The following is a 27,515-nucleotide window of genomic DNA, read 5'->3' as shown; positions in this document are numbered from 1 at the left end:
TGCAACCCTTTGGTTGTGCTATTACTGCAGAATAAAGCAAATAACGTAACTATTGCAGTGAACAATTTTGGAAAACAACACCTCTCTATCAGATACAAGCCCAACTATCAACAACTAGTCATTTTGCAGTCTTATCTAGTTGGCAAGATAAATTATAAAATGGCATAAGCAAACTCTCTAAATATTTATAGAAGTGCCCGTCTTTTTTCATGTTAACAATACAAACAAACAAACAATTTCTGGTCATTTGGAGGGACCTTTACTGAAGTAAACACACAGCAAAGCAATTCAAGCCCTTGCCTGGGGTCCCCATGTCAAAATCAAGAGGGGCAGGATATACAAATGAACTCATTTTTCCTGCAATTTAAACAAAGGCTGGAAATGCGCATTTGACATTACCTTTACTAACCGCCCCCTTCTCCCTTCTCGCCCCCACACCCTACAACCCTGCCCCTTCCATGGATGGCAGGAAGTGACCTGGACAATGCCATGTGGGCCCATGTGCGTGTGCGTGAGGAAGCTGCAAGCCGTTATCTGCCCTCGTTACATTTTGCGTGTGCTCGTGTGCGCTTCCGGAGTGTCCAGAATTTTTCTGTTAGCACAAACAGCTGGCACTAGGGAAATGCAAGGAAACGCCTTATCTCAAAGGCAATTTCATCATCAAGTTCACGAGAACAAAAAAAAAGGTACCGATAAAGTATATTTTCAGAATGCATCGCGCTTCGTCAATCTACTGCTGGATGAAGGCCTCTCTCACACCCTGTATCCGTCATAGGAATTGTTTGACCATACTTCAGTTCGTGTGAGTTGAGATGAACGATCCTGGAATGGTTCAGACATCACTTAGCCGTGGCAGGTAATCAAACTCGAGTCGCCAGGTTCACAGTGCAGTGTGCAAAAAACTACCTATTGCCCATATTTTTCGAAATATTCCCGAAAAATAAAATATCTGTTCAAGGCATTAAGCAGTTTGTAAAAGTCGTCTCATTATAATGTGTATATTTGTAGGTTTTTATGTAATGCCTGTTCCTTATAATTATAATTGAAAACAACTTGAGCTTATGCTTTAACTCCAATTAAATTACATGTAATGAGTCACCAATTAAAAATAATTACTTCAATCATTATACATCTAACAAACGATGGATGTATGAATCTAGTATTAGGATTAATGCAGAATCCATAGGCTAATGAACACAACAAATGGGGGAGGGGAATGATTGTTTCTTCAAATATAGTGACAGCCTATTGATACAACATACATTTATTTATTTTACAAGGCATATTCGGCAGTATTACTAGTAACAATACCAAAGGGCCATTCTTAAAATTATTATTTACGAAGCACCTAGGAATATTGTACGATGAGATTGTGGACATTTATACTCAAGTCGAAATAAGGTGTATTGTTTTGATATAACAGAGCCAATGCAATTGTTTTAATTGAAAATAGCAATTTAAACTTTAATTCATGCAAAATTGCTTAAGTATTCTTAAATCTCTGTAATAATAGTAATAATGAGTTGGGATAAAGCTTGCAAAATCTTAAAATACAAATCTTACATATCGGCTAAATTTAATGGCCATTAGCTTATTGCCTAAAATCAAGAAAGTTATCATCAACATTTAATACTTCCTTTTCCCGTTGCAGGGTCTCTGTGCATTGACGTCATTACACACACTCTGGCCAAATTGTGAAAAATAAGAGAAAGAAAAAAACGAACAAGGCCATGGGAATAGGGAAAACGGGTGGGAGGGGTGGGAGGCCAGTAGCGAGGTCAGCCGAGAGATTTTCCAGAAGTCCCAGGGCGGCTGTTTATACACACTAGCAGGGGAAGGGAGATGGAGGGGAAAGGGCGGAGGAAGAGGAGGGCTGGACCGCGTTCGAGTTTTTGTTGTTGTGCTGAAGGAGGAGATGGGAGGGGCTGACTATTGCAATCATTCAGTGCAAACGCACGCGACGCTCAAATCCGTTCCCACACTGGACATCCCAGCAGCTGAGGTGTTTGAACCCCAAATGTGTTTTTCTCTCTCAAGATGCGCTTTCCCCCCCTTGCCCCCAACCCCCCCTTGCGTGTGGGTACGGTTCAGCTTATTGGCTGTCAGTAGTGAATCTAAGCCTGGGGAAAGCAAGCCCCTGAACCACACATGGGCCCCATTTCTTCCCCTGAGATGAAGCACGCCATATAACCTCACAGCCGAATACTTTCATGCACCTGCCTTGATTTATTGCCATGCCTATGAACACCAACTTACGCCTTACTGTCATTGTGTGCTATAAACGAAGCAGTTCATTAAAAATACCACGTTTGCACTGACGTGTCTACAATCATATTTAATAAATGTACAGACCAGAAATTATCTTACAATGTTGCAAAGATGGGGAAAATGTGCATATGCAGGCTACATTTCACATGAAATAGTAAAAAAGTAAAAACTTCTTGGATGCATAAATGTATCTTAAAATTTGTTTCATTATTCATGCCACTTGCTATTATATTTACATACAGCTAAGGGGTTAGGGTGAGCCCATTGAGCATCTATTAAGGCTGGCAAAGCACACTCCCCTCAAGTGCCGAAACGTCTCTCCAGTTCTGATGTTTACACACCGCACGAGGAACCACTCATTTAAGGATATCACTTGCCACTGATGCTATCCGTGGCTGTGAATTGAACCAAGCAAATCGGGATTGTAGGCTCAATGCGTGAACCACTGCAGAGCTGGCTGCCATGCATGTATGGTACGTACAAAGATGCACCCACAGTTTGAAAAAAATAAAAAAATCGCCCACTGGTTACTAGCATGCGACAGAAGGATACTGCATCTAAACTAGACTAAAAGAGCGACCAAATAACTTGGAACATTTATGTTATGTGCACCGATAATGGGCGCAATAAGTTTCTCACAAAAATAACATGTGACCAAAGCCCAATGTTCCACACATCTTTCTGCTCAACTAAACAATGCTTCTCAAAGCACTTATCGTCACGAAAGCGAACATGTGGCACCCAAGACGACTGCACTGCACCTGGCCACTAATTAATCGATGGAAAAGCTTTTAATTAGGGTTTCATGAATCCTTAATGTTACTAACCAGCAAAGCTGACCTCATTCCATACTAAGCGTGTGACTGCTGTGCAGGGGTCCCGCAGTTGCGTTCATAGCTCTCCGATGTGTTTTTAGATTGTATCGCGTGCATTGTTCAGCACAATGTTTCTCTCCGTGTGCTGGGAGCCTCTAGTCAGTTGCTCAAGAAGCTCCCAGCAAGTAAGGTTAAATGTTGGGACACCATGCCGAATAACATGCGGCACAACTCGAAAACACATTTCAAAGTTATGCCTGTGTTGACCCGCACATAGCCTCGCAATGGTGTTACTGTTATTTTTAATAATGGCAGTGTCGAGTCAGACCGACGTCCACTGTGACACAGCATGCTAGCTGTGGTGCTGTACGTAAAAATAGCAGATCGTCTCCGAACGTCAACAACTTGAAAAACCATTAGCCTCGTGACATGAAAAATTCTGAACCCACGGATGCAGAAATGGTATCAAAACGAGGCACTGCGCTTCTACTAGTACAGGAAACAGCGCACACACCCACATTAAATTACATCTACATTGGCGTATTGCGTAGATTCTCTGAATAATGGACCTGACCTTCCTCTTTGTACAATAAATACATTTTCAAAAGTTTAAAACAACATAGCATCAGTGCATGCTTTCATTGAACAAGCAATTGTGTACACAATGTGTTATAAAAATACATAATTCTTAAAAAATGGTGATAAAAAAAGCAGTTTCATACATGTCAAAAATGCTTCACGAAATTTGTTTCTGCTTACTCAACAACATTGAGACAATAGAATGCAAGGGAACATTATATACGAACTGGCGGTGTGCCCCATAATGATGAATGTGCTTCATCGTTCATGTGCCTTGGCTCTCTCGTTCCTGTTCTTGACACTGTATATTAGTATTTATAAATTGACATTGTATAAATGTAAACGGTATACGAAGTAGATTTTAAAATGTTTATACATGTGTCATTATGTGTGGTATTTACACATTACTTGACACCTGGAACAAGATTACAAATGAGGTATTTAATGTTAGGTGATATTCCAGGTAATATATTTTAATGAATAAATGTAAATAAATTGCAGTACTTTGGACAGAGACTGGTAAATGGTAACCGGCGAACTAGTAACCGTTTTGAGATTGATAACAGATTCCGAACGGCAGGAACCGGTAACATCAGTGGAATTTTAGTAACAAGTTGTGGGCAATATGCACACTTTAGTCCACCACGTGTGACCTACTGTTGGGCGGAGAGAGGCAGGGGCGGATTTTAGAAACTTGTCCTGTTGTTTCAACTGCCACGCCGCGGGATGGAATTGAACCGGCGACTATAGATTGCGAGCCCAGGTATAAATGTTGTATTATTAACGCCAGGCATGTCTATATGAGGGTGCAAACTAGGAATGGGTGCTTTTCACCATACAATTTACATGGTTACCAGTAATGCCAAAAAACTAACGATTTTAACGACTCTACGCTTGACCCAACAGCAGTGTATATGAGACCAGGTGGCACATGTCAGCTGTATGTTAATGTGCCCTTACTGGTGCTGACTGGCTTGAGGCACTTTGGAGCAGGCACCAGCTGCTTTGTCCCAGCCACAGAAGGGGTCTCGAGCGAGCAAGCAGTCCAGGCAGGACCGGTAACGGCTACAGTTTGCGAGCGGCAATTGTAGCACGGAGCTAATGGAGCCCACATACAATAGATTCTGGAAGGAAAAAGAGAATCGTGAATACACACACAATAATACACTATATATAACAGTAATCTATTAATACAAAATTACTCTTTGGTTCTTTCGGTCAAGTCACGTAGGTGGATTCCTGCAGTCACGAAAGCTTCAAATCAATAAAAAAATTACATATAAATTACAGCTCTGTAGATCCACTGTTGAATAAGTGCCTCCCCACACAGTGCTGGTCGTGGGCAGTTTCTGGATGGTACTTCACCACGCCGAGTTGTGCGGGTTGGTGAAGGGGAGCCAAGGACCGGTTCGGATATCCCTCACTACTGTTAGCCATGGTCATTGTTACGCTAGCACTCCCAATAGCACATTATAGCAAATCAAAGATTCCTTATATATAGCCTACACAGGCTGTTGGGGCAAGGGCTGTTCGTGAGCACCTACAAATGCTGGTGTCATGTGGCTGTTTACTCACAACACCAGGTCCTCCATTAAGGCTGAGTTGACCTAGAAAAGGCCAAGGACAGCTTCACATCTAATAAGCCCGGAATGTTAGCTATTGCAGGAAATTGAACCCAGGGTTCATAGTGCAGTGCACTAACCACTACAGCACTGCTCGACCCAAAAACAGTAATATATTAAAGCTAACACATACGCAATTACACAGACATACTGTGTACGTACACTCAACAACACACTGTACTGTACCCACATACACACACATGGTGGTAAACCATCAACAAGCAACGCCGTTAACATTTTGTTATAAACAAAATTACAATCTGGCTCTCTGTAGAGGCAGGTGAAATATGTTATCATAACTCAAACAAACGATCAAACAGATGCAAGCATAGCTATGTAAAGTCACCCATGTGGATGATGACTGAACTTGGAAACTCAAAGGCATACACGTCTCAAATTACAGTGTGGGCAATGCCTCTGACCAACGTAGAATTTGGCTTCAGTTCTTGTACACACACATGCACGCAACACACACACCACAAAAAGGCCATTAATGTGTTTGGCAACAAGTTATCTACCTTCTCCTTGGACAGCAGCAGGTTCTGCACTGGCTCAGCCCTCGGGAAAATCTGCAGCTCCTCGATTATGTGCGTGTCCATCTTTCCGAAGCTGACAGCCTTGTGCAACCTGCCATTGCCTACAAACATCACACAATACCGACTCACTCCGCTGTAGCCAACACCGACTACGCAAGGCTTACAGACAAGAATGAAAAATCAACACGGTTCGAAAGAAAGTCCTGCATTGAAGGCCGGCACACAGGAGGACCTTGTTTGCAGACTCGAGTGCACGTGTATGTTTGGTTTTAAAAGATGCACTTTCATAGGGGCCACGGCAGAAAAAAGCAATGTTTATCTAGTCTACATCACAGCCACCCTTGTTCCAGGTGAAGATAACTTTCTTTAAATTGATGCTCTACAACATTGGTGCCTCAGCACGAAAAATAAACTAAAGCTTGCTTTGATTGTTGCATTTTGTGAACATGTTGAAATGCTTTCAACACATACAAAGAGCTACTGTGCTATATGTAGTGCACCATCAGCTTTAAATATATGGACATTAAAAACATGTTGAGAACAGCTCACTTGAAAACCTCAGTTGGACTTGTACAACTGCGTTGATATTTTGTAGTTCTACCTTCATAGCTCTCCGATGTAGTTTTTGGTTGTATTCTGGGTGCGTGTTTTGTGCGATGTGTGACGTTTCGCTCCACATCCTGGGAGCCATTTCTAGAAGAAGCTCCCAGCACTTGGAGTAACAGCTCAGATGCCATGTGGAATAACATGTGGTGGAACCCCAAAAAAACTAAACGAAGAACTTTATAATTAGACTTTAAACATATTATTGCAGGATACGTATCCAGCAGTGAATTGCCAAGATGGCTGTACGTGTACGTAGACAATTGAAATTTACAGTGCGCGTAATATCTTCTCACTTTTAGTATCTTAATTTTCACACATCATTGGCTGCCCATTACAACAATATTTATACATCGTTTTTGGAATGGACAAAAGCAAACGATTTATTTGCAAATTACTAAAAAAAAAACAATTCAATCGAGAAGCAGTTAACAGTGGCTCACACTGGGTGGCCCGAAATATTCAACAGTCGAAAGTGGGATACAATTTAACGCGCAGACAGTTAGAGCGGACACGCGAGTGGATAAGCGAGTGAGCGAATGCGTGTGTGGCCCAGCAGCTCGTCCTTACCAGTGCCGAGGAAGAAGACGTCATGGTCCCCGGAGGCGGTGGTCACGCGCACCACCGCCAGCTGCGTGTAGTTGATGCCACGCTTGAAGAAGAGAGGACGGGCGCCCAGGGGCTGCAGCAGCTCGTCCATGAGGTGATGCTCGCGAGCAAATGTCAGTGTCTGGTCGGGCAGATCCAGCGTGCTGTTGTAGCCAGCTTGCCTGTGCTGCGCCGTGATGCACTGAGACAAACAATAAGCAAGAAACAAACCAACTTCAGTTTACATAGCGGCTGCATGCAACCACATCTCAAGAAGCTATACATGAGGGCTTTATTGGAAGATTAAATGGGATGGGGGAGGGGGCAAACAATATGGTTTTATATTATCACATATCCCCTTATTCTTTTGTATGGTGAGCAGATCAGAAAAGTATGTATGTATTAGCCTGATTAATCACTGAGATGCTGCCAGCAAATGACCAAATCAGGCAGTGGTGGTACCAAGTGATCCATTGTTTGAGAATGGCAACTGCAAATTGCATTGAGAAAGTCTCACATGCAAGCATGAGAAATGGTACAGGGATCATAAAACTAATTTGCTCATTTAATGATCAAGCAATCATCATCCACAATCAATCCCCTGCTGCAAGAAGGTTTCCCTGAGATGTCACCATCTCTCACCCGTCCTGCGATGCAACAATCCACGTACAAACTGCTAAATGAACCGATTTCATCGCTCCATCTCTGCAGCAGGCATCCTCTCAGGCATGATCCATCCTTTGGCTGCCTTTTCTGTTCATAGTCTCAGTCACTGGCCATCATCACTTCCAGTGTAACACGTTCTGCCCAAGCCCACTTATTTTTCTTCATAGTCAACTATTAATCCACTGGTTTATATCCACTTGGTGATGATACACTGTCAAACATGTGCAAGACATGCCAACAGGCAGAGCGAGGTGAACGTGCATGGAGAATTTGAGTAATTATACATCTTGCCTATGGCTAGATGAATAACGACTTACAGTATAATTATATGCCCACATTAGTTAGCTAGTGAATGGCTTCAGTTGATGTGGTGCATTGCTTGAATGCCGGAGTTGCATTTTCAGCGTTTAGTGGTTCACCACTATGTGGTCTCTAATCTGGTAGATTGTTTCACAATGGCAAAAAGGCAGTGGGCGGAAGTGCCACAAGATGTGAACATTTATAAAATGTGACAGTTACACCATGCAAAAATAGGTTACTGGTCATTAATAAAACACAAAATGCTTCAAACTAAGGAAAATACTACCATACTTTAGCAGTCAGTGAATGTACGTGAGATTAAGAACACATTACTGCATGTGACAAGCTCTGATTTGTGAATGTCTGCAGAAGACTTCAATAAGTCAGACATGCCGCATTGCGCTGCAGTATATACGTGAACATCGGCTCTGCAGTACCTCTCCGGGGCGAGGGGATGGCAGGGACCCAGTGTGAGTGCCCCACTTCTGCGTGGCCTCGTTGAACTCCTTGAAGGGGCCCATGAAAACCTTCTGGGCATCTTTAATGCTGTAGCTGCAAACGGCTGATCCAGCAGACTCGCTCCTAAAGGACCCAGCCAACACCACAGGAAAGCACACAGTCACACAACCTGGTTCCTTAAAATGAAACGATGTTTTATGTTACCAGGTAAGGCCCACTAAAGCTATCTATTTTTCACAAGCGACCTGGCCACAAATGATAACTCAACATAGTGGCGTAGCACGTGGAAATGTATTGCAGCCAAATACTCTAAACACATGTTTCTAAATGTGGAGGGGAAAAACCGGAGGACCCGGAGAAAAATCTATACAACCACGGGGGGGAACATGCAAACTCCAGATAAACAGCAGGCGTCAGGGTCGGGATCAAACCCACAACCTCCTGTATACCAGACGAGGCATTTAACATCTCGTCACCGCCGCATCCCTAAGTGTGCACAGTCACAGCTAAACAATACGGAGGGCATCCGAGAAAGCCGAGGTGGGTGGGTCGGTGTGCCAGCCAAAGAACCAGTGGACAAAAAAGATGAAGGTCATATGTACTCGGAGCTTAACGTCATTGTTTAAAAAAGTATTTTGACAATATTAAGTGCGTACATAAGAGTTGCAGCGTATGGACGAGAGGGCGAGGCGACTAAAATTGGAGGGCAGTCATGAACAACAGCAACGAAGGAAAGGAACTTAATGGAAGAAAATGGGGGGGGGGGGGTGGTTAGGCCTTTGCCCATAATTGTGACGTTAATGGCTGGCAGTAACAGCGTTCACACACGCACCACTGCGAGGTGAACACCCCAAAGAACACGGTGTCCTCCCAAGAGTCTGCTGGCTGCAGAACGAATATGTCCCGGATGACATTGAAGTGGAACTGTATCTCCGGCTGGGCACAGACGATCTGCGCTTTCAGGTAAGTGGTCCAGCGCTTCTGCAGAATTCGCTTCCCACCAGCATCGTCCTGAAAGTTCACAGAACGATGAATCACCCCATCCCAAAAAACAACAGTGTACGGTGCATTCGCAGTCATTGTATACATGTAAGCAGAATTGCATTTCCGTGTCTCCAAATGTATATGAAATTACATTTTAAAAATCCAAGTGGGATAATGGCTTTGCAGACCAATGTTGTCAAACAACAACTTTTAAGCAAGCACACATTGGACCGGTTTTTGATTTTCTAGTTTTCATCAGCCAATAGGCTGACAAATAAAAAATTAATATCAAAATATTTGTATGAATGTGGAGATACAGAATGGAGTTCTGCTTATGTACCATATGGTGTTACCCACAATGCTCTACACCAATGCTTAATGAGTTTGTAGAAATATATATTCAGGTCCAATATTGTAATATTCTTATGCAAGGCAGCTATCTAGAGACCAGAAAGTGAAATAGCCTAATCACAACTGTGGACTGATCTACAATCACCAATTAAAATTCCACATGGCATAACAGTTTATGGATCAGGTTAATGAAGGAGCAAAGTTATTCAGTGCAAGTTAAATTGCAGTACATACTAAGAATGACATTTTTCCACCCATCAGGTTTAAGGCGGCATGTGGCATTTGCAGAGGGCCGAACCTTGCAGACTCGAGCAATCCGAGACACGATGGGCTTGCTGTAGAATTCATATTCCTTTGCCGTCTCGGTGAAAAAAAAGTATATCTTGTCATCGTCGCCAAATGTACTGTTCACGCTCTCTTGGATGAATGAGGATCCCACAAAAATGGGTTCTGATGTTTGGACATAAAGGAACAGCAGCACAAGACCATTAACCATTGAAGAAAATGATATTCATCTCAATGCAAGGGAAAACAAGAATACAAGCTTTTAATTTAATTATTGCAGGCAATGTACAGTAAATTGCTAGCGATTTCAAATTACTTCTTTCGAGGGCCAATCTTTACCTGAGGGTTTCCAGAAAATGCATCTGGTAGTCACCAACCATGGGGGGGGGGTCATGTAAATTTGTAACAAAAGGACTTCATGCAAACGCTTACCGTTGAGCCAGGTGGAAACATAATCTGACTTAAGAGCTTGCCGAGAACCCAGGTTCCGAGAAATCACCATTTCTGTTCCCAAGAAGTTGTTTGTGGTTGCAGCATAAAAGTCCCCATCTGTAAAATAACAGAAATTATTAGCTCGATATGTACACACATGCACACACAATTTAGACATTTGGTCTCATCATTAAACAATAATCGCACTTTTACAGAGGTTATAGGAGCCTACAAAAGTGCACTCCGAGTATTTGCCATGTATAAAAAGTTGGAGATTTTATCTATAGTTCTTAATCATTAATGTTATACGATTTAAAACTGTCACTGTAATGCAATGCCAGTTTATAAATCGTTGCCATGAAGAGTATATTTATCAAAGTTTCTTTATTGACCACGAAAAATTCCACATATAAAAATCTCATAAATGCTTAAATGTGTATAGAAAGTGCTATAAAAATAAGCCCAAGCACATCATGGGGCCGTTTTTCAGAAGCCAAACTCAGTTCCAAAATCTGGTTATCCTTGCTGTGCACAGTATTAGCGCAATTGCACGCAGCTCTGTTTGGATTAGCACTAAGAGGCTTACCAAGTGCAGTCAGGAGGCTGCCTTAACAGCAGCTCATTGTATGCAATGACCGCTTTTAGAGGCTGCTCGAACAGAGCCCTTAATGAAAACATAAGTGAAGCACATTGCATATGGCATTATCCGTGTGTGTGCTTTCAAATTCAGGTGCTCAGCCGGCAGACTAAAACACCTGATTGTGTGTGTTGTGGGAAATTTTCAACCGCTATAAATGGAATACTCATTCATGATCGGCATGTTATTGTGTTTGCCTTAAACAGCAAGGACAAAGTACCGTGGATGTTGCAACATTTTAACACATCTTCTTCTGTTCATCGGTGCGCGATAGATTATTGAGCAGAGGGCTCTAACGTCTGTGATTGTCACCGCATGGCTGATCACACCAAAATCCAGCTGCTCGGAGAATTGGACAGCCCTCATATGAATCTTCTTTGAATGATGTGATAAACAACAAGTATAACCCCCCCCCCCCGCTTGTACTATGTGGATTTTTGTTTTTATAGTTTTGGCTCATTGCCTATCACCTTTGCAAACCTCACTCTGCCTTGGCGTTATTTCACTCCCATCTAGACCCACGCAGTGCACGTGTACGCACACGCCCAAGTCCACAGACACACCCAGGCAGTGTTTAAACATGTGCCACATAGCAATCTTCAACCCGCGTACAGTACAAGTGGTTTTGGATGAACAGGCAAGTCAAAGCAGGAACACACGAAGAGTTATTTCAGTGTGAACTTTAAGGTGTTTTTTTGGTGCGACAGATATTTACATTAGACCAAATGGAATTACGTTCCGAGTGTAAATCATAACACAGCTGTGCGATCGCTTTGGCAGACAGATAGGAAACTGCTCGGGCTGTTTTATCTCTGTTTCAGGTGAATATGCACGTAAAACACGATGCATCACTTGGTTGATTAAAATCGACTCTCACAATATCGTGCGTGTAAGAAGCTATTAGAGGTTAAAATTGACAAATTACGCAAACTTACGAAAGTGAACATGCAGCTCTGCCAAGCCCGCTGCTGGCATAAGGGCCTCCATGAGAGGAAACGCAAGAAAGCCTCTCGAGAGGGCACTTTCACGATGACCAAAAGAGGTGGGAGTATTGCACAGTTTACCCCATACGCGAAACCTTCCGATCGACTATGTCATAACCAGTTATACTGCCGCGGGGTGGTCAGAGGGAGGAATTTAATACACTTGCCCATTATTTTAACGGCGACAATGTCTCCAGATTTTAAAAGTCCAGCATTTGCCAACCATCCCACCGTGGCAACATCCTTATGTAAATTATACTGTCACATTTAGGCGAATGGAACGAATAAAAAATAACTTAAATAAGAAAAAAATTAAACGAGACGGTGAAAACGAGACAAAGAATAGTATCCTGAATATACCCATGACCCCGAAAGTGTGAAAAATCATCCAATTGCTCAGTAGAGAGTGTATTGTGATATGTGCAGTGAAAATCATTCAATCACACTGGAAGCCAGCTTGTCTCACAATGGAGTGTTAATGTTCACGACATACATTTATTAGTGGAACCTGGTTATCATCTCAGGCTTCAAACTACCGTGACACTGTTATTCAAATTTAACAATCTTTATGCACGGCGATGGGGCAGTGTTTGAATGGCTAGCTCATTGCACTGAGGCCCTGGCGACCAGAATTCAATTCCCAGCTCCAGTTGAAGTTAGTTGAGTAACAGACATTGAGGCATAAAGTTTGCTGCACTGCTCGCTGCTGACAACGTAGCCCCGCAACAGCCTACAGCACCTGTCTTATGCATGGCGGTCGCCCATCCAATCACTAGCCAGGCTTAAATCAGCTTAGCTTCCAATATCGGGTGCATTCAGGGCAAGTTGGTCGTCGGCCATTACAGTAGTAATGTATTGTAAATGCAAATGGGACCATTTTGTGCTCCACATGTGTCTGGACACATGTGCATCTGCTCATACAGCGCTCATACCTGTCTTAACTTTCCAAACATCAGTGCTGTCGACACGAGCCAGATCCCATAATTCAAGGGCACATGCATTCCCGCTTTGTTCAGATGATTCCCACATGCAGGAGCTAAATAAAATTGCTTCTTTGTGGAGGAGCAACCCTAAAATACCGACATGAACCCCCATGCTTGTAGCTTTTTACAAACCCGCAGCCTTGAACTATTCTTTTCGTAGCCTGCAGCCACGGGATATTTCTGTCTCACAGAGAGAGCACTAAAGTTGTGAATATTTCAGATGTCAGTTTCTCACATTAGTGGATAATTAGCCATTTCAATTTGGCTGTACGAAATAGCACTTCACAGATCCAAATATAAATGACTGTTGTGCGACTCCCAATTGTGTGATGACAAGCCCGCTGTGCAATGTGTGCAGTCTCTCTTCTTCCAACTTAGAAAATGAACACACACACACTAGCTGCAGCTGAGACTGCTTTGATAAACTGCAATCCACCGCGATGCTAATAAAAAGGTATTATAACAGATTAAGTATCTGGAATGTGTTGGGATCATTACCCACAAAGCCAATACTGAGCACAGCTGTGTGTGGTTGATGAGATTTCAGGTCGGTCTTGCGCACTGTGCCCCTTTAGGGCAAAGATACATTATTATGATACTTAAGTCTGTGTAACCAATTACTTCTGCAATTAACTGGTAACGACGACAAGGGAAAGAACAATAACTGTATATGCACACCAACGCATCCTGCCACTGACACGAACTACAGTATTGTATGGCTTTACCTCAAAAACAGAAAAAAAGTTATTGCCATGTCCATCCTTTAAAAATGCAAGGGATACAGAACTCAGAATGCAAAACCCTTCACCGTGATCTTGAATGATTATGGAAGCCTATGAAAACAATTTACTCGAGGTTTTTCTACAATCTCCAAAAATAAAAATAGCAATGCATGGATTATTACACAGCAGAATTGTGAGAAGTGACGGCGGGGCTTAGAGGCCTTCATCCAGCAGTGGATAAACCATGGCACATGATGACCAAGGCATAAATATTAATCGTGGGATTTTTACGTATTTAATTTAACCTGACTTTTCCCTTTCACATAGAAAAAAACTAAAGTTCACTAAATAATGAAATAGCACCATTTTAAATATCCCTGAAATACTATATTTCACTGTATTTTAATTGTTTTCAGTGTTGCATACATTTTAGTCTTCAGAAAATATGAACAAAAAAAATCACACTTTGATATGTCACGTCATAATAATAATACAGTAACACAACGACGCTCAACCAGGAAAAATAGAATGTGCGCGCTATAAAGTGAAAAACACACCATCAGCATTGCCCATGCACATAAGATGAGGCAGGGCTTTGGACATGAGAATACAATTATCATTTTCAAGCGCTGAGGAGACCGTGAGCCTTGAGGGTGAGCACGGGAATACGCTGAGCATCAAACCCATCATGCTTCATCATTGTAATTGCGACCGAAAAAGCGTGTACAAAAACTGCACACAACACGAAATCTACCGTGTGGAACACCAATCATTTTCAGTCGGGAGTGTCTGCTGTTGCTTGACAATTATTTGCAAGGTTTACAAGTCCACACCTGTGCATATGGCACTGCCGCTCACCTACTTCTGCTGGATTTTCTATTATAAAATGCACTGCTGTATTCTCGTTAGGGCTCGTAACATATAGTATCTGCATTCTTTATTGCTTTGCTTTCCCACCGTGAATGCTGTGTGTAGTACAATGCACTTTTGAGACAATAATAGGGGTTTTCACTTCAAAGCACTCAAAAGTTCACAGGCTAGTTATCATATGTAACACTAATAATAAGCAACACAACCCTTCCCTCCGTAGGCATTATTCAACAAACACCATGAGCATTGAAGGAGAAATTATGTCACCTATAAACAATAACCAAGCATAGCACAAAGGGTTCCCCGTAACGGTAGACTGGACACACATTCGGCACAGCACTAGGTCTCGTGGTGATCTCACAACTCGCTAATCAGTTATTGATGACCAATGCAAAATGACAATTAACATACAGTTCTATGTTAAGCAATTATCGTGAAGCGTTTTTGTTAAAGCATAGTACTATACTTTGTATTTCTAACCACACAAATGTTGGATCATCATAAAAGTGGTGAAAAGGTAAAACCAGATTTTTCTCCCCCCATCACAAAAGTGGGCATTTTGCACGATATGAATATAAACCAGAGGGTTTATTTGATAAACTTGCAAAAAATATATATAATCTACTGGGGCTTGCTAATGTGCCCAGTGTCTAAAGCACAGCAGTTTCAGGAGATCAGAACTGATATGACTGTCCAGTCCCATTACTTAGGACTTATTATTCAACCAAAATCTGGGCCACTCTTGGAGAGAAATAAAATCCGCATATACAGTTGGATATTAACACATGCAAAATGTACATCGCACCCATGATTGAACCCAACTAAACCATGGCCCCCAGACCCCAGCAGCTTTGGTTCCACCAGTCACGGCTCCGGCTGGGTAAGTGAAGGTTGCTGCTAAGAATTACCGGGTACAAACAGGACGCCTTTTAGATTTGACCATGGTTACGCACGACACACGGTTATAGTGCCAGAATCTGGTCCACCGCTGGAGGAAAATTAAATCCTCGTACAGTGTTGTGTCGATGCATGCAATATATCACAACGCATGCCGAGTTTGAGTACAGTTATTCTCACATCACACCAGCCAAGGATTAATAACGTCTATTAAAGTGATCTGCCAAGAGACGTATCCCTGATGCTCTAAGAACGGTGAGATGTAATGCCCTACCAAAAGGTACGTTTTCATACTGCACGTTGCCCTCTCGCAGCTGCTGCGGAAAATGTACCAGCGCCATCTCAGGATATTAACTTTGCAGCCGATTAGGTGACAATTAAGAATAAAGGCGTATGCTCTTCATGTGTCTATATATGGGACAGTTCATTATTTAATCCTACTATTTCATCCTACACTTACATAGGGGAATGGTGGAACAATGATTTTCCTACTACACTGTGATCTCAGTTGCCTAGGTTTGATTCCTAGCTATGAATAGCATCAGTGCAAAGTCGTGCCTAAATTCGTACTGGATCTCAACTCAGTGGGTTGCTGCCATGGTGTATGGTTAACACAATGGATTTGCAATCCAGAAGTAACCAATTGGATTTTATGTGGAAGTTAGCGATATAAATGAGCACACCAGTCAGTTGACCGGGAGGTCGTGTGTGGTGGGGTAAAGTGTGGGTACTCCGACCTCTACCAAGATGTCTGGCCTGTGTGTAGGATTAAGCCGAAAAGTGTGCCCTCCTCCAGCAGTGGCGTGAGCAAGTTCTGGACTGCACATGAACTTTGAATGGGCAATGGAGGTGACGCATGCTGCTGACCAGACCACACGACCCCTCAATGCGCCATTCCAACCTCAAGAGGTACTCACATATATAATCTAATTTGGTGATGTTTTTGGGGGTGTTTTTCTCTTTATACTGTGTTCAAAATTCCAAATTTTATTACTCTTAAATTTAATGTAGAACCAGATACTACCGAATTATCATCACGTAACATGCATAGAAATGCACTGTCCTATAGCTCACCAAATTAAATAGATAAAAAGTGTCTATTAAATCGCTCCAAAAATTATTTAAACTCAACATAGGAAATAACACGATTTAATTTTTGAATTTGAAACTCAAAAGGTTGGTGAACGTATTTATAACAGTGTTTCATCTTTGTGAAGACTTTTTTTCAAGCCCAAAATACAAAATCCACATGAATGCACAACTGGCCTTTTATAATGATTCGCATTTGATAGAGCACAGGCATCCCTTCTCATCTCAAACATGCGAAAGGGCACCCCCAGTGGCAGCTGTCCCTGTGTGGCACACACCGACTCAGCACCTAGCCTGCAAGCGGGCATCAGTCTGCCAATAGAGGGCGATGATTGCTGTGTGTGTAATATAAAATGAGTAAAATTTCGATTTAAAGCATTCGTGACTGCAAGGATTCATCTTCTTTGGTTCTTTCGGTAAAGTCACGTAGAATGAGAATAAAATAATAAATTGATAAAATAAAATAACACAATAAAATTATCACGACGTTTCGGCCACAACACAAGCGGCCTTCATCAGGTGAAGGGACGAGACTGTCAGCGCTGGAGCGAACAAAGCCACGCTCAGATCGTGACCTTTAAGCTGTGTGAGAAGAAACAAAGCGCCTTGACAAAGGAATTAGCACAGAATTTAGCATTGAAATAGCTGAGTGATTAGCTTGTGACTGGTCACAGAAATGGCTATGTTAAAGTCAAAGCATCCACATCCACAGAGGCACCCCTTGACAAAGGAAATTAGCATAGAATTTAGCATTGAAATAGCTGAGTGATTAGCTTGTGACTGATATATAACGACTTACTGTTGGTAGCTTAGCTGATTGGAGAATATATAGAGTTTATTGATAACACTGAGGTAATTTATATTTTAGCTTTTTATTGGTTTACTATATAGTATTCATTATATAGTGTAGTGTATACCCAGTTACTGTGAATAGCTCAGATGTGTAGGCTTTGACTTTAACATAGCCATTTCTGTGACCAGTCACAAGCTAATCACTCAGTTATTTCAATGCTAAATTCTCCTAGTTATTTCAATGCCAAATTCTCCTGTTTGATTTGTACTAGGTGCCTCTGTGAATGTGTATGCTTTGACTTTAACATAGCCATTTCTGTGACCAGTCACAAGCTAATCACTCAGCTATTTCAATGCTAAATTCTATGCTAATTCCTTTGTCAAGGCGCTTTGTTTCTTCTCACACAGCTTAAAGGTGCGTGGCTTTGTTCGCTCCAGCGCTGTCCTCCAGACAGTCTCGTCCCTTCACCTGATGAAGGCCGCTTGTGTTGTGGCCGAAATGTCGTGAGAATTTTATTATTTTATTTTATCAATTTATTATTTTATTCTCATTCTACGTGACTTTACCGAAAGAACCGAAGAAGATAAAATGAGTAATTTGCGGGTAATTTTTTTATATTTGGCAAATTCGAACCAAGACGCCGGCATACAGTGGCCCTCGTCATTTCGAATAATGCCAGGGGATCTTTAACATCCACTGTGATACAGATGGAATTCATTTAACGGAAATAACCAGGGTGGCCTATGAGATTAATACCACAAACGTCAATCAGTGGAAAATGCGTCACCGCTTGGCCAGTCACGGCCCCAAACAGACTGGAAAAACTGCACCACCATCACACTGTTTCATTACCATCATGTGCCACGATCCAACCACTGCATTGTAGTTACCATTTCCTAATAATTAACTATTATTCTAACTGTAAAATGTGAACAAAATACACTGAGCAAAAAAAAGAGGGATATGGTAACTGATCAAAACATTAACCTTTACATTTAAGTTTAATTTTTGAGGTAGTGTTAGTGACGACGGGGCTCCATTATTTGCGTGTACTCGCACACAAATGGTGTTGCGGTCCTTTGAGATGTGCCTAACTTTACCCTTTAAACTCTGTCAGCAGATGTCATTGGTCACTAACACTATTCTGAAACTCTCATGAGTACCTCAAAGCCACAAAATCCACTGGGTGTGCTTAAAAAAGTTGTAGGATGTGATTTTTACATACATAATTCGCTTGTTTGCATGCACGTGAGGCAAGTACAAATTAGGTTAAGCACTATAGCAAAGAAAAACTGTAAGCCACCCATATATACAGACACAATTTCAACCGAGAGGATGGTTATAAACTCAGCAATCATTGGAAAGCTATTCTTGGTTCTTTCGGTAAAGTCACTTTGGGTCATGACTTGACTTGTGTTTTCTTGTGAATCAAGCTCCACCGTCAGCAGTGTGGTGTGTGGAGCGGGGTGCAGTGGTTTCCTGGCGGCCCTTTGCTGCTGCATTGGCATTGCTGCTGCATTGGCATTGCTGCTGCATTGGCATTGCTGCTGCATTGGCATTGCTGCTGCATTGGCATTGCTGCTGCATTGGCATTGCTGCTGCATTGGCATTGCTGCTGCATTGGCATTGCTGCTGCATTGGCATTGCTGCTGCATTGGCATTGCTGCTGCATTGGCATTGCTGCTGCATTGGCATTGCTGCTGCATTGGCATTGCTGCTGCATTGGCATTGCTGCTGCATTGGCATTGCTGCTGCATTGGCATTGCTGCCCCGCCCATGCCGCCACTGCTGCTGCTGCTACACTTGGGCTACGCCCATCTCCAAACTTTTATAAACAGTTTGCCTTTTAGAGGCTAACCCCTTTTCGTGATGACAACCGCTCGTGTTGTCGATCGAAACGTCGTGGTATTTTTATTCACTTTATTTGTATTATTATTTTGATTTAAAGCTTTCGTGACTGCAGTGATTCATATTCTTGGTTCTTTCGGTAAAGTCACGTAGAAGGGAAACAATAAAATAATACAAATATAAAACAATAAATTATCACGTTTCGACTGCAACACAAGCAATCATCATCATCAGGTGTGAAAACCAATTCACGCAGTCGAAACGTCGTGAGAATTTTATTGTTTATATTTTTATTATTTCATTGTTTCCCTTCTACGTGACTTTACCGAAAGAACCAAGAATATGTATTATTATTTTTTCTATCTACGTGACTTTACCGAAAGAACCAAAGAATACAAACTGTAATGTGAGCAAAAAACTATTTAACAGAGGTGGTGGTTCTTTATACAACTCCAGTCTCTTGTTGCTGCTTTCGTATGCTTAAAAATGTAACACTGGGATAACAAGTTATTTAGTAAATCTCATAATGTAGGGCATTTATTTTCGAGTGATGGCATCTCCCGTGAAAGCAGAAAAGCGTTTCTGTGTTTTAGAAATGGGTCAGTGCCTCACTTCATTTACTGCCTTTGCCTATACTTGAATGTTCTGCTTTTTTACAATTAGCAAGCTTTAATCAGCTAAGCTTCCAGGGGTGTGGTAGCATGATGGTCACAAAAATACAAAACACTGTCTAAAAAGATGATACTGTACTGGTAGCTCAGCATACAGAGACGACTCGGTAGAACATTTATATAAGTGACAGATGAGTTGGTGCTATATTAAGCATATGCCACTCAGTTGTAAAAAGAGCAAATTACTTTGCTTATTAGGGATCCTATAATGGCTCGGCCAGCCGCGGCTATTCAGGAAACCATTTGAAGAAATGTAAGTTCACAGTGAGATGTAATTGTGAATAATGCAACTAAAACAAGTGAAGAGAAATGCAATTTTGCTTAATGGAACTCAAACAAGTGCACATTTAATACTGTGTGTTGCCATATGCAAACGTACTGATTGATATATCCATGAATGTTATCAACAAGGTATTTAATGTCCACTCAGTTGCACACAGAATGCTTAAAAATTGCCTGAAAAAACTTCCCGGTGGCTCGCAGCTGCCGGGTATTGCCAGCTGTAAATGTTTTTTCATATTAAAAAAGGCAAAAAATAATAAAAAATAAAAAGTGCTAGGGGATTGTGATTTTTTTTGTTGCAGAGAAGGGCAATAAATCGTCCCTTTAGTGAAGAATAACCAAAGCTCTTTGTTCCACAGATTCACAGGGCCCAAATTGAAGCAGCAAAATACTTATAATTACGCAGAGGAAGTTATCAGCAGGTGTTTCCGTTTTTAAATTGTCTTAACCTGAACCTTTTCAGAATTCAATTACAAAGTGCAGAAAGGTTGTACTTTGCTTTTTTGAGCCATGAAACATCACATTGTGAATTTTTTTGCAGAATTAAAGTTTTTTTACACATGTAATATATAAATATATCTTATATCAATTGCACATGTTGTTTTTCTCCATACTAAAATTATATGTTATTTAAAATATATATTCTAATGGGAAATACACTTATCATTATAAATGCTACACTGTAGTTATTTTGCAGTGAACAGAATTGAGGAAACAGAGCACCATTTACTGTTAATAAGTGCACACACGTAACACACACATTAATGTTTAGGCCAGAAAATAAATGTGAATGATTCACAAGAACAGTCTCTTTTCAGTACCTGGCAAAGCTCGAACAAGCAAAATAAAAAAATGTTAATATTTGATGATCTTTGCAAACATGGCCTCACAGTCTCTCTGTAGCAGAAGGAGTGTTGGACAAAGTATGAAATGTCTCCAGTGTGCCCTTTTTGGCATAACCACAAGTGTCATAACAGGACAAATCAAGATGAGATCGGCCCATATAGTTGCACGATTATGTATAATGAACAAATATGCTGTAATCCATTGTCCACTTTACTACAAAAAAAAACAGGAATTACAAAGCACAGCTTCTCTAGCAGTAAAGTAATTTCCCGCTGACGTGAGCACGGGACAGTGCTCATGGCCAACTCGACCTGCCGTATGACTAACTGTGTTATTTTATTTTCACCTACGTGACTTTACCCAATAGAACCAAAGAGTATGGATCCTAGCAGTCACGAAAGCTTCAAATCTAGAAATGTGCTATAACTGTTTATACTGCTGGGTGGACAGAGGTGGTGGTGGCGATATATAAGAAAGTTGCCAATTGTTTCAACTCCCGCGCCTGAAGAGTGAACTGAAGCGACGACCTCTGCATTGCAAATCCAGTGTGCTTACCGTTACACCATGGTAGAATACGCACAGGAAAAGTGCACTGCTACGTTTCTGTTTCGGAGCTTAAACCATGAACGCAACAGCTAAGTTCACATCTTGACATTCTGGAGTACGTGTGAATTGACGTAACAAAATTAAATTCCTTACCAGCTATTAGTGCCGTGTAGCCTTGCTCAGGGTCGAATGGACACTTTCCCTTGCCATTCTCCAAGATATCCACGTTATTTCCATCTTTCATTCGTACAAACTCATTTGAATTCTGTTGAGCACCATGATAATTAATTGAACGTAATATGTAAGTTAAGTAAAACTGTACATAAACGTGTAGTGCATAATACATAAGAGTGAATTTCACCATGAACTGTGCAAAGAAAAATTGTAATGAACGAAGTACTCACGACGTATGTGCACGTGGGCTGGAAGGCATATGTTCCACAAGCATAAATGTGCGTTTCATTCAAAAACTGAAGAAACTTAACAAAGTTGGAACATTGTGTCTGAAGAACAAAAGGTCACAAAACATTATCTCTGAGATGTTAATTAATGTAATCTTGTGGCATGGTAGGCAGATTGATTTCACATACTAAAAACAATCTAGTTATAATATTGCACCTGCCTTATAATTTGAAATATAATACAATTACTTTACCTCCTACCAGGTAGGAGCCCATTGAGAAAACAAGTTATATTTTTAAAGGAGACCTGGGTGAAACTAAACATAGTACATGATAACAGTAAAGAGCTTTTTACACGAAATACAAATTTACAATAAAACACAAGGTTTAAAAAAATCGTAACAGCAAAAGGTCCTAGATCGCAAAAAATAAAAAACAAATAAACATAATTTTTGTAATAATTGTAACAAGAGGTTCTAAAGTTTAAGAAATTAAAACTCACAATTAAACATCATAACAGCAAACATTAAACCAGTAACAAGTTCTAATGCGTATACAATATAAATTCAATGAGATAAATAAAGCCATATATTCATCACTGGTGATTAATAATTCGATCTTTATTTTTATCGTTCATATTGCTTCCACATTTCATGGTATTGCATGATTAAATTTAAAATATATATTTCCTCTTCCCCAAATTAAACTATTACAGTAATAATCCAGTACACAGTTCCGTAGGGGCAGTTCCACAACTGCAGACGTACATCTAAGACACTATAGAGATATGGGTAATCGTATAATAATGAAATCCATTTTACTTGGACGTAGTATGTCGAACCAATTATGACCAATTCAGGTAAGTATTCCACGTGTCAGACATTCAGATAATCTGACTCTTTCATCCACATCGGGAGGGTGATGGTGCATTCATTTTAATGTATGTGTCAAACTAATTACTTTTTCTACAAATAAGCCATGTTTGCTAAGACTATAGATAATTACCTGAAAATTGTACATGCTTATTACTATTGTAAATTAAAATCATTCCACTGTGAGTTTCCTTAATATACAGAACTGCCCAACAATGTTATACAAAATACCATGCTATAGAATGCACTGTACAAAAAGACACAAACCTCGTTCTTCCGGCCTTTTTGCTCGCACTCAGAACGGCTTTCCTTAGATGCCTGCCAGCTGATCTGGAAGAAAATGTGTCAGCCAGGAAATTAAGCGACCTCGATTGCAATACAAGGTTTCATACACAGTGCGGTGTGCTGTAAAGCTTGGCATTTTGGTTTTATTGATATTTAAATTTAAATTTTGAACCCTAGATAAAATGTGATTTAAAAAAATACTGTTACTATATTAAAAACATTGTAAAAACACACACATGACCCTATGCTGGTACACTGGTACAATCTCCTTATATTTTCTTTGGTTTCCAGCCATTGTTGTTGCTGGTTTCTGGCCAGCATTGCTGATAGAATTAATATTATGAACATTGAAACATTGTTATGAATGTCTTTTATTCAACAAAGCCTCACCGAGTCTGAAAAGTAATTTTCCGGAGTGTTGTGCATTGGGATATTTGGACAATTCTAACACAGTGATTTTAAGTCTCAGAGCTGGAATAAGCCAAATTTAGTGAAAAAAATATGCCATCTAGTCACTCTACACTTTCAAACCCAGTTTAATCAGATGGCTGCCTGCATTTCAAACCCAGAATTTAAGCAGTGTTCAGGCCTCTGAGCCATCTGCATAACTTTCACTTTTCTCACACTGGGCTCTAGTTGGACTGCAGATTTCATGTATTTTGGTGTGTGTAGTCAGTCACTGGTGACCGGGCTGAGATGATTAACTCACGACACTTGAGAACCTGGTTTTATGAAGGGCACCTGCTTGGATTCAAACCCAGGATTCTCAGAGGTATCAGCTCATTGCTCCGAACCTCTGAGCACCCCAGACACAACCAACTCTTTGCTAACCTTGGGCTTCAGTTGCACGGCAACCTCGTCGGCATTGAGGGCGAAGATGGCATCTCGCGCACCCACGAAGAGCTCCTTGCCTCCCTTGTGTAGCAGCAGGGTTGACAGATTGTGCGTGTTCGACTCAGAAAAGCGCGACACACCTTTGCCACGTACATCTGTCAGGTGAGACAAGGGGTATATAGCGTGAGACACATGCGACATGATTCCCTGACGCCTTGAGCCATATTTCACCTTTAAGCGGCACTGTAAATCTGTAACATTTCGAGGTATGATGGGTCCCAAAAAGCAATTCTGAAAAATAAGGTGCGTTTTCATCTACTCTGAAAAGACCTACGTGTTGTGAAAACGTGTTAAGGTACACGTGATGGAACATTGTCAACTAACAATGCTACCACACAATTTATGTCTATTACATTAACAAAGAATTGGCTCATCAAACACCAATGCGTTTTTATGTTTTGGATGTTAAAGACACTCGTGGTACGGGTCACTGCACATTGTCACGGGCAGGTGTCAAATAACTCATAGTTTTCCATGTCATAACAATATATCTTCCATTTTCTACTTTTGCAGATGTAACATTCCATGAGACCTCACTGTGTTCTGCGAAATGCTTTAGTCCTCAGCTCAATTTCATCTCAAGACATATACAGTGTTTAAATTTACATTCTCAAACAGTATGGGTGAATCTCTGCGGGAACATTTTCACAGAAATAATGGCAGGATGTGAAACTGTATCTATTATTTTTCAAGGTTATGGTAACTATATTTAATTTATACGAGGAAGCTAAAATTCTGAAAACAGAAACATGTCTGGCAAGTCAAGAAACATCAAATAAATATTTTCTGTTAAGAAACTAGCACTAACTGTATGACATGTCTTGCTCTTTCAAAATGTTTTCATAATTAATTTTGAGGACTTCACTGTTAATAATATAGGAATACTCATTTATACATGGAATTGTGAGGGGGGGGGGGGAGCAAATATTGTGGATATTATTATCCGTGAATTTACCCCACCAATCCACAGAGAAAATCCATTGATAATTGCAGGTAATAGTAAAAATATACCCACACATGGGTTTTCAAGAACTACAGATTCTGCAGATATCACAGATAAGATGAGTACTTCTGTAGTACAGATCATATAAAATGAATGGAACAGTTGAACCTTCCACCCTATAATCTTCATTTTGAGTAAGCCACTCTTTACTCCAACCACCAAGCCAAGTCCGGATGTGCATGTCTGACTTTTGGACACCTTCACAGACGGTCAATCACCAAAAATATCGTCCTGGACAATCTGGCTAAGTTAGGCAAGGATTATATTTCCAATTTCTGAAACTGTTTTAAAAAATGTTATTAATTAATTTGTGGATCTTAAACCAATAAGTATTAATCCAACGGTTATAGTTTGCACAAGGGTATCATAACTTTTGTTCTCCACCAACGTAGGCTCAGGGTGAAACCCCACCGATTGCTAACGACCCTTTTACTTTCCTCTCTACATTCGACTGAATATTGTGAAAGCGGTGACTCCATATCTCAGAGGAACAAAGAAGGAAGGCGATATCACATATCAGGAGACTGTTAATATACTTAATATTGTAGGTGTTTTGATATTGGTGGAAAACATGTAGAGGCTTTAATATACCATAAAATGTTGATTTCTCAATTATTATCACGTAATATTTTAGTGGGCCATCCCTAAACGGTTCAGTCTGTTTACCCACCGGCCACCGCTGTGTACAGGAATTATTTTATTTAGCACAAAGCAAGACAGTAGCTGCCTTTGGAGAACAATGGTTATACATTCAAACAGAAAGCGAGCTTTGCCCTGGAGACAATGTTTGCAGAATGACAACGGCAGAGTATGTATGCCACGTGTCCTGAGTCAGCCAAAGGTACTGGCCAGCAATGGAAACAGGGGGTAGCAGTCAAGCAGCATAAAAAAAACTAACGCACTTACGGCACTATCATCAGAATCATTATTTATACTGGAGGAATCCGATAAGCTATGAAGCTCTTTTTCACAGATGTCCAGTATGGATCATCATGATGAATAGAAACACACTGCGTCTACTATTTTCCTAAACACACTGCAGGCGATCTTATTGTGTGCACATTTCATATATATACTGGCATCTAACCAATGCAAATACCCTTCCAATGTTCTCCCTGGTCGTTGTTATGTCAGTTATAATGAGAATATTCAGCTTCATTATGTGTGTTCTCATCCCATTAGAATTGTCTCACCGGTGGCCATTAATTACTTTGGAAGTCCTTAGTGTTCTTCAGTGAGCAGCACAATGCATGCACGCACCCACTTTAGCCACAGGTAGACAGGCTTCTTTGGTGAGCGTTCTGTGTATTCTCACTGTTATACCACGCCCTTAGCTCTCTGCTGAACGTTAGAGGAAAGGCAAAGGTCCCTTTGAGAGACACTGGGTAAACATGAACTGCTCTGAGCACACACCTGAGCTCGAGCTACGGCACACGTATCAGGAGGAGGCTAACAAACAGACTGCGTGTTTGAGCGCCACAGTACCCAAGAACCAAAATGTAACTAAATATAAGCGCAGCTCTGTTGTTGTCTTCGCATATACATACTTTTTTTGGTACATCGAACTTAACAGTATTGGTTTTCGAGACTGATATGATTCTGCAGAATTTGTTGAAGCAAGCAAATTTTATCATGTCTGGAAAGCCATTAGACAGATGTAGACACAGAAGGGAGTTCTGTTTACATATGCTTTTACCCACAATGTTCCACAACAACGCCCAACGAGTTCTTATAAAATAGCGTACACAATATCATCAGGTTTCCTATTGCGACTGAGATTAGTCATTTTGATATTCTTAAAGTTGGGAAAGCTACCTTTTTTGCAAACAAAAAAGAAGAGGTTTGATGAATACATACCACGTGATTACCGTGGAACTTAAGAAAACTGTTTGTACACAGCTGGAACAGAAACGTGAACTTAACAAGTTTCACACGTGCGTGAAATGCATTGTTCCCATTTTCGTGCGGCACCCTTTACACACGAAACACCGCAACGAGGCAACAATAAACATGCACACACCTCTCTTTGGGTGTTCAAAACAGTTCTCGAGCACAAACATTGGGTGCGACAGCCAAAAAGCGACGAACATCAATCGTGAGAAATACAACACAACATCTCGCGCTCACAGCAATACATTGGTACATATGCTTATTACGCTCGCACTTAAGTTGATTTGTAAATGCTACAACAAGTGTGTCTCATTCGTAATATTATGATACAATGTACCTGAAAAGCACTTCATACAGTATTACATTTAATAAACTATGCTTATGGCCGTACTGGACTGTATAAGCTTAGGAATCAATATTATTTGGGTCTTTCGGTAAAGTCACATAGATAAATTCAAAGAAAATAACAAAAAAAACTACGACGTTTCGATCGATGACAAGCGGTCGTCCTGAAG

The 27,515-nt window shown here is 40.9% G+C and overlaps 1 protein-coding gene across 2 annotated transcripts in view; it reads right to left on the bottom strand.

Annotated features, from left to right (window-relative positions):
- Positions 1–27,515, bottom strand: part of LOC116940617 (semaphorin-4C-like) — a 57,851-nt gene that overhangs the window by 5,912 nt on the left and 24,424 nt on the right. For both annotated transcript variants that reach the window (XM_032950680.2, XM_032950677.2), the window contains exons 3-13: positions 24,045–24,202; positions 23,196–23,258; positions 22,060–22,158; positions 21,809–21,920; positions 10,489–10,605; positions 10,070–10,221; positions 9,269–9,447; positions 8,415–8,559; positions 6,994–7,213; positions 5,803–5,921; positions 4,623–4,786 (exon numbers count right to left, since the gene is read on the bottom strand). In XM_032950680.2, the coding sequence (XP_032806571.2) occupies positions 4,623–4,786; positions 5,803–5,921; positions 6,994–7,213; positions 8,415–8,559; positions 9,269–9,447; positions 10,070–10,221; positions 10,489–10,605; positions 21,809–21,920; positions 22,060–22,158; positions 23,196–23,258; positions 24,045–24,202 (1,528 nt within the window). The remainder of the gene's footprint in view (positions 1–4,622; positions 4,787–5,802; positions 5,922–6,993; positions 7,214–8,414; positions 8,560–9,268; positions 9,448–10,069; positions 10,222–10,488; positions 10,606–21,808; positions 21,921–22,059; positions 22,159–23,195; positions 23,259–24,044; positions 24,203–27,515) is intronic.

The sequence above is a fragment of the Petromyzon marinus genome, chromosome 9 (assembly GCF_048934315.1).
Source record: "Petromyzon marinus isolate PM22_M1 ecotype Great Lakes invasive population chromosome 9, UKy_Petmar_22M1.pri1.0, whole genome shotgun sequence".
Classification (NCBI taxonomy): Eukaryota; Metazoa; Chordata; class Hyperoartia; order Petromyzontiformes; family Petromyzontidae; genus Petromyzon; species Petromyzon marinus.
The sequence above is the reverse complement of the archived record's forward strand: the minus strand, read 5'-3'. Positions and strand labels throughout refer to the sequence as shown.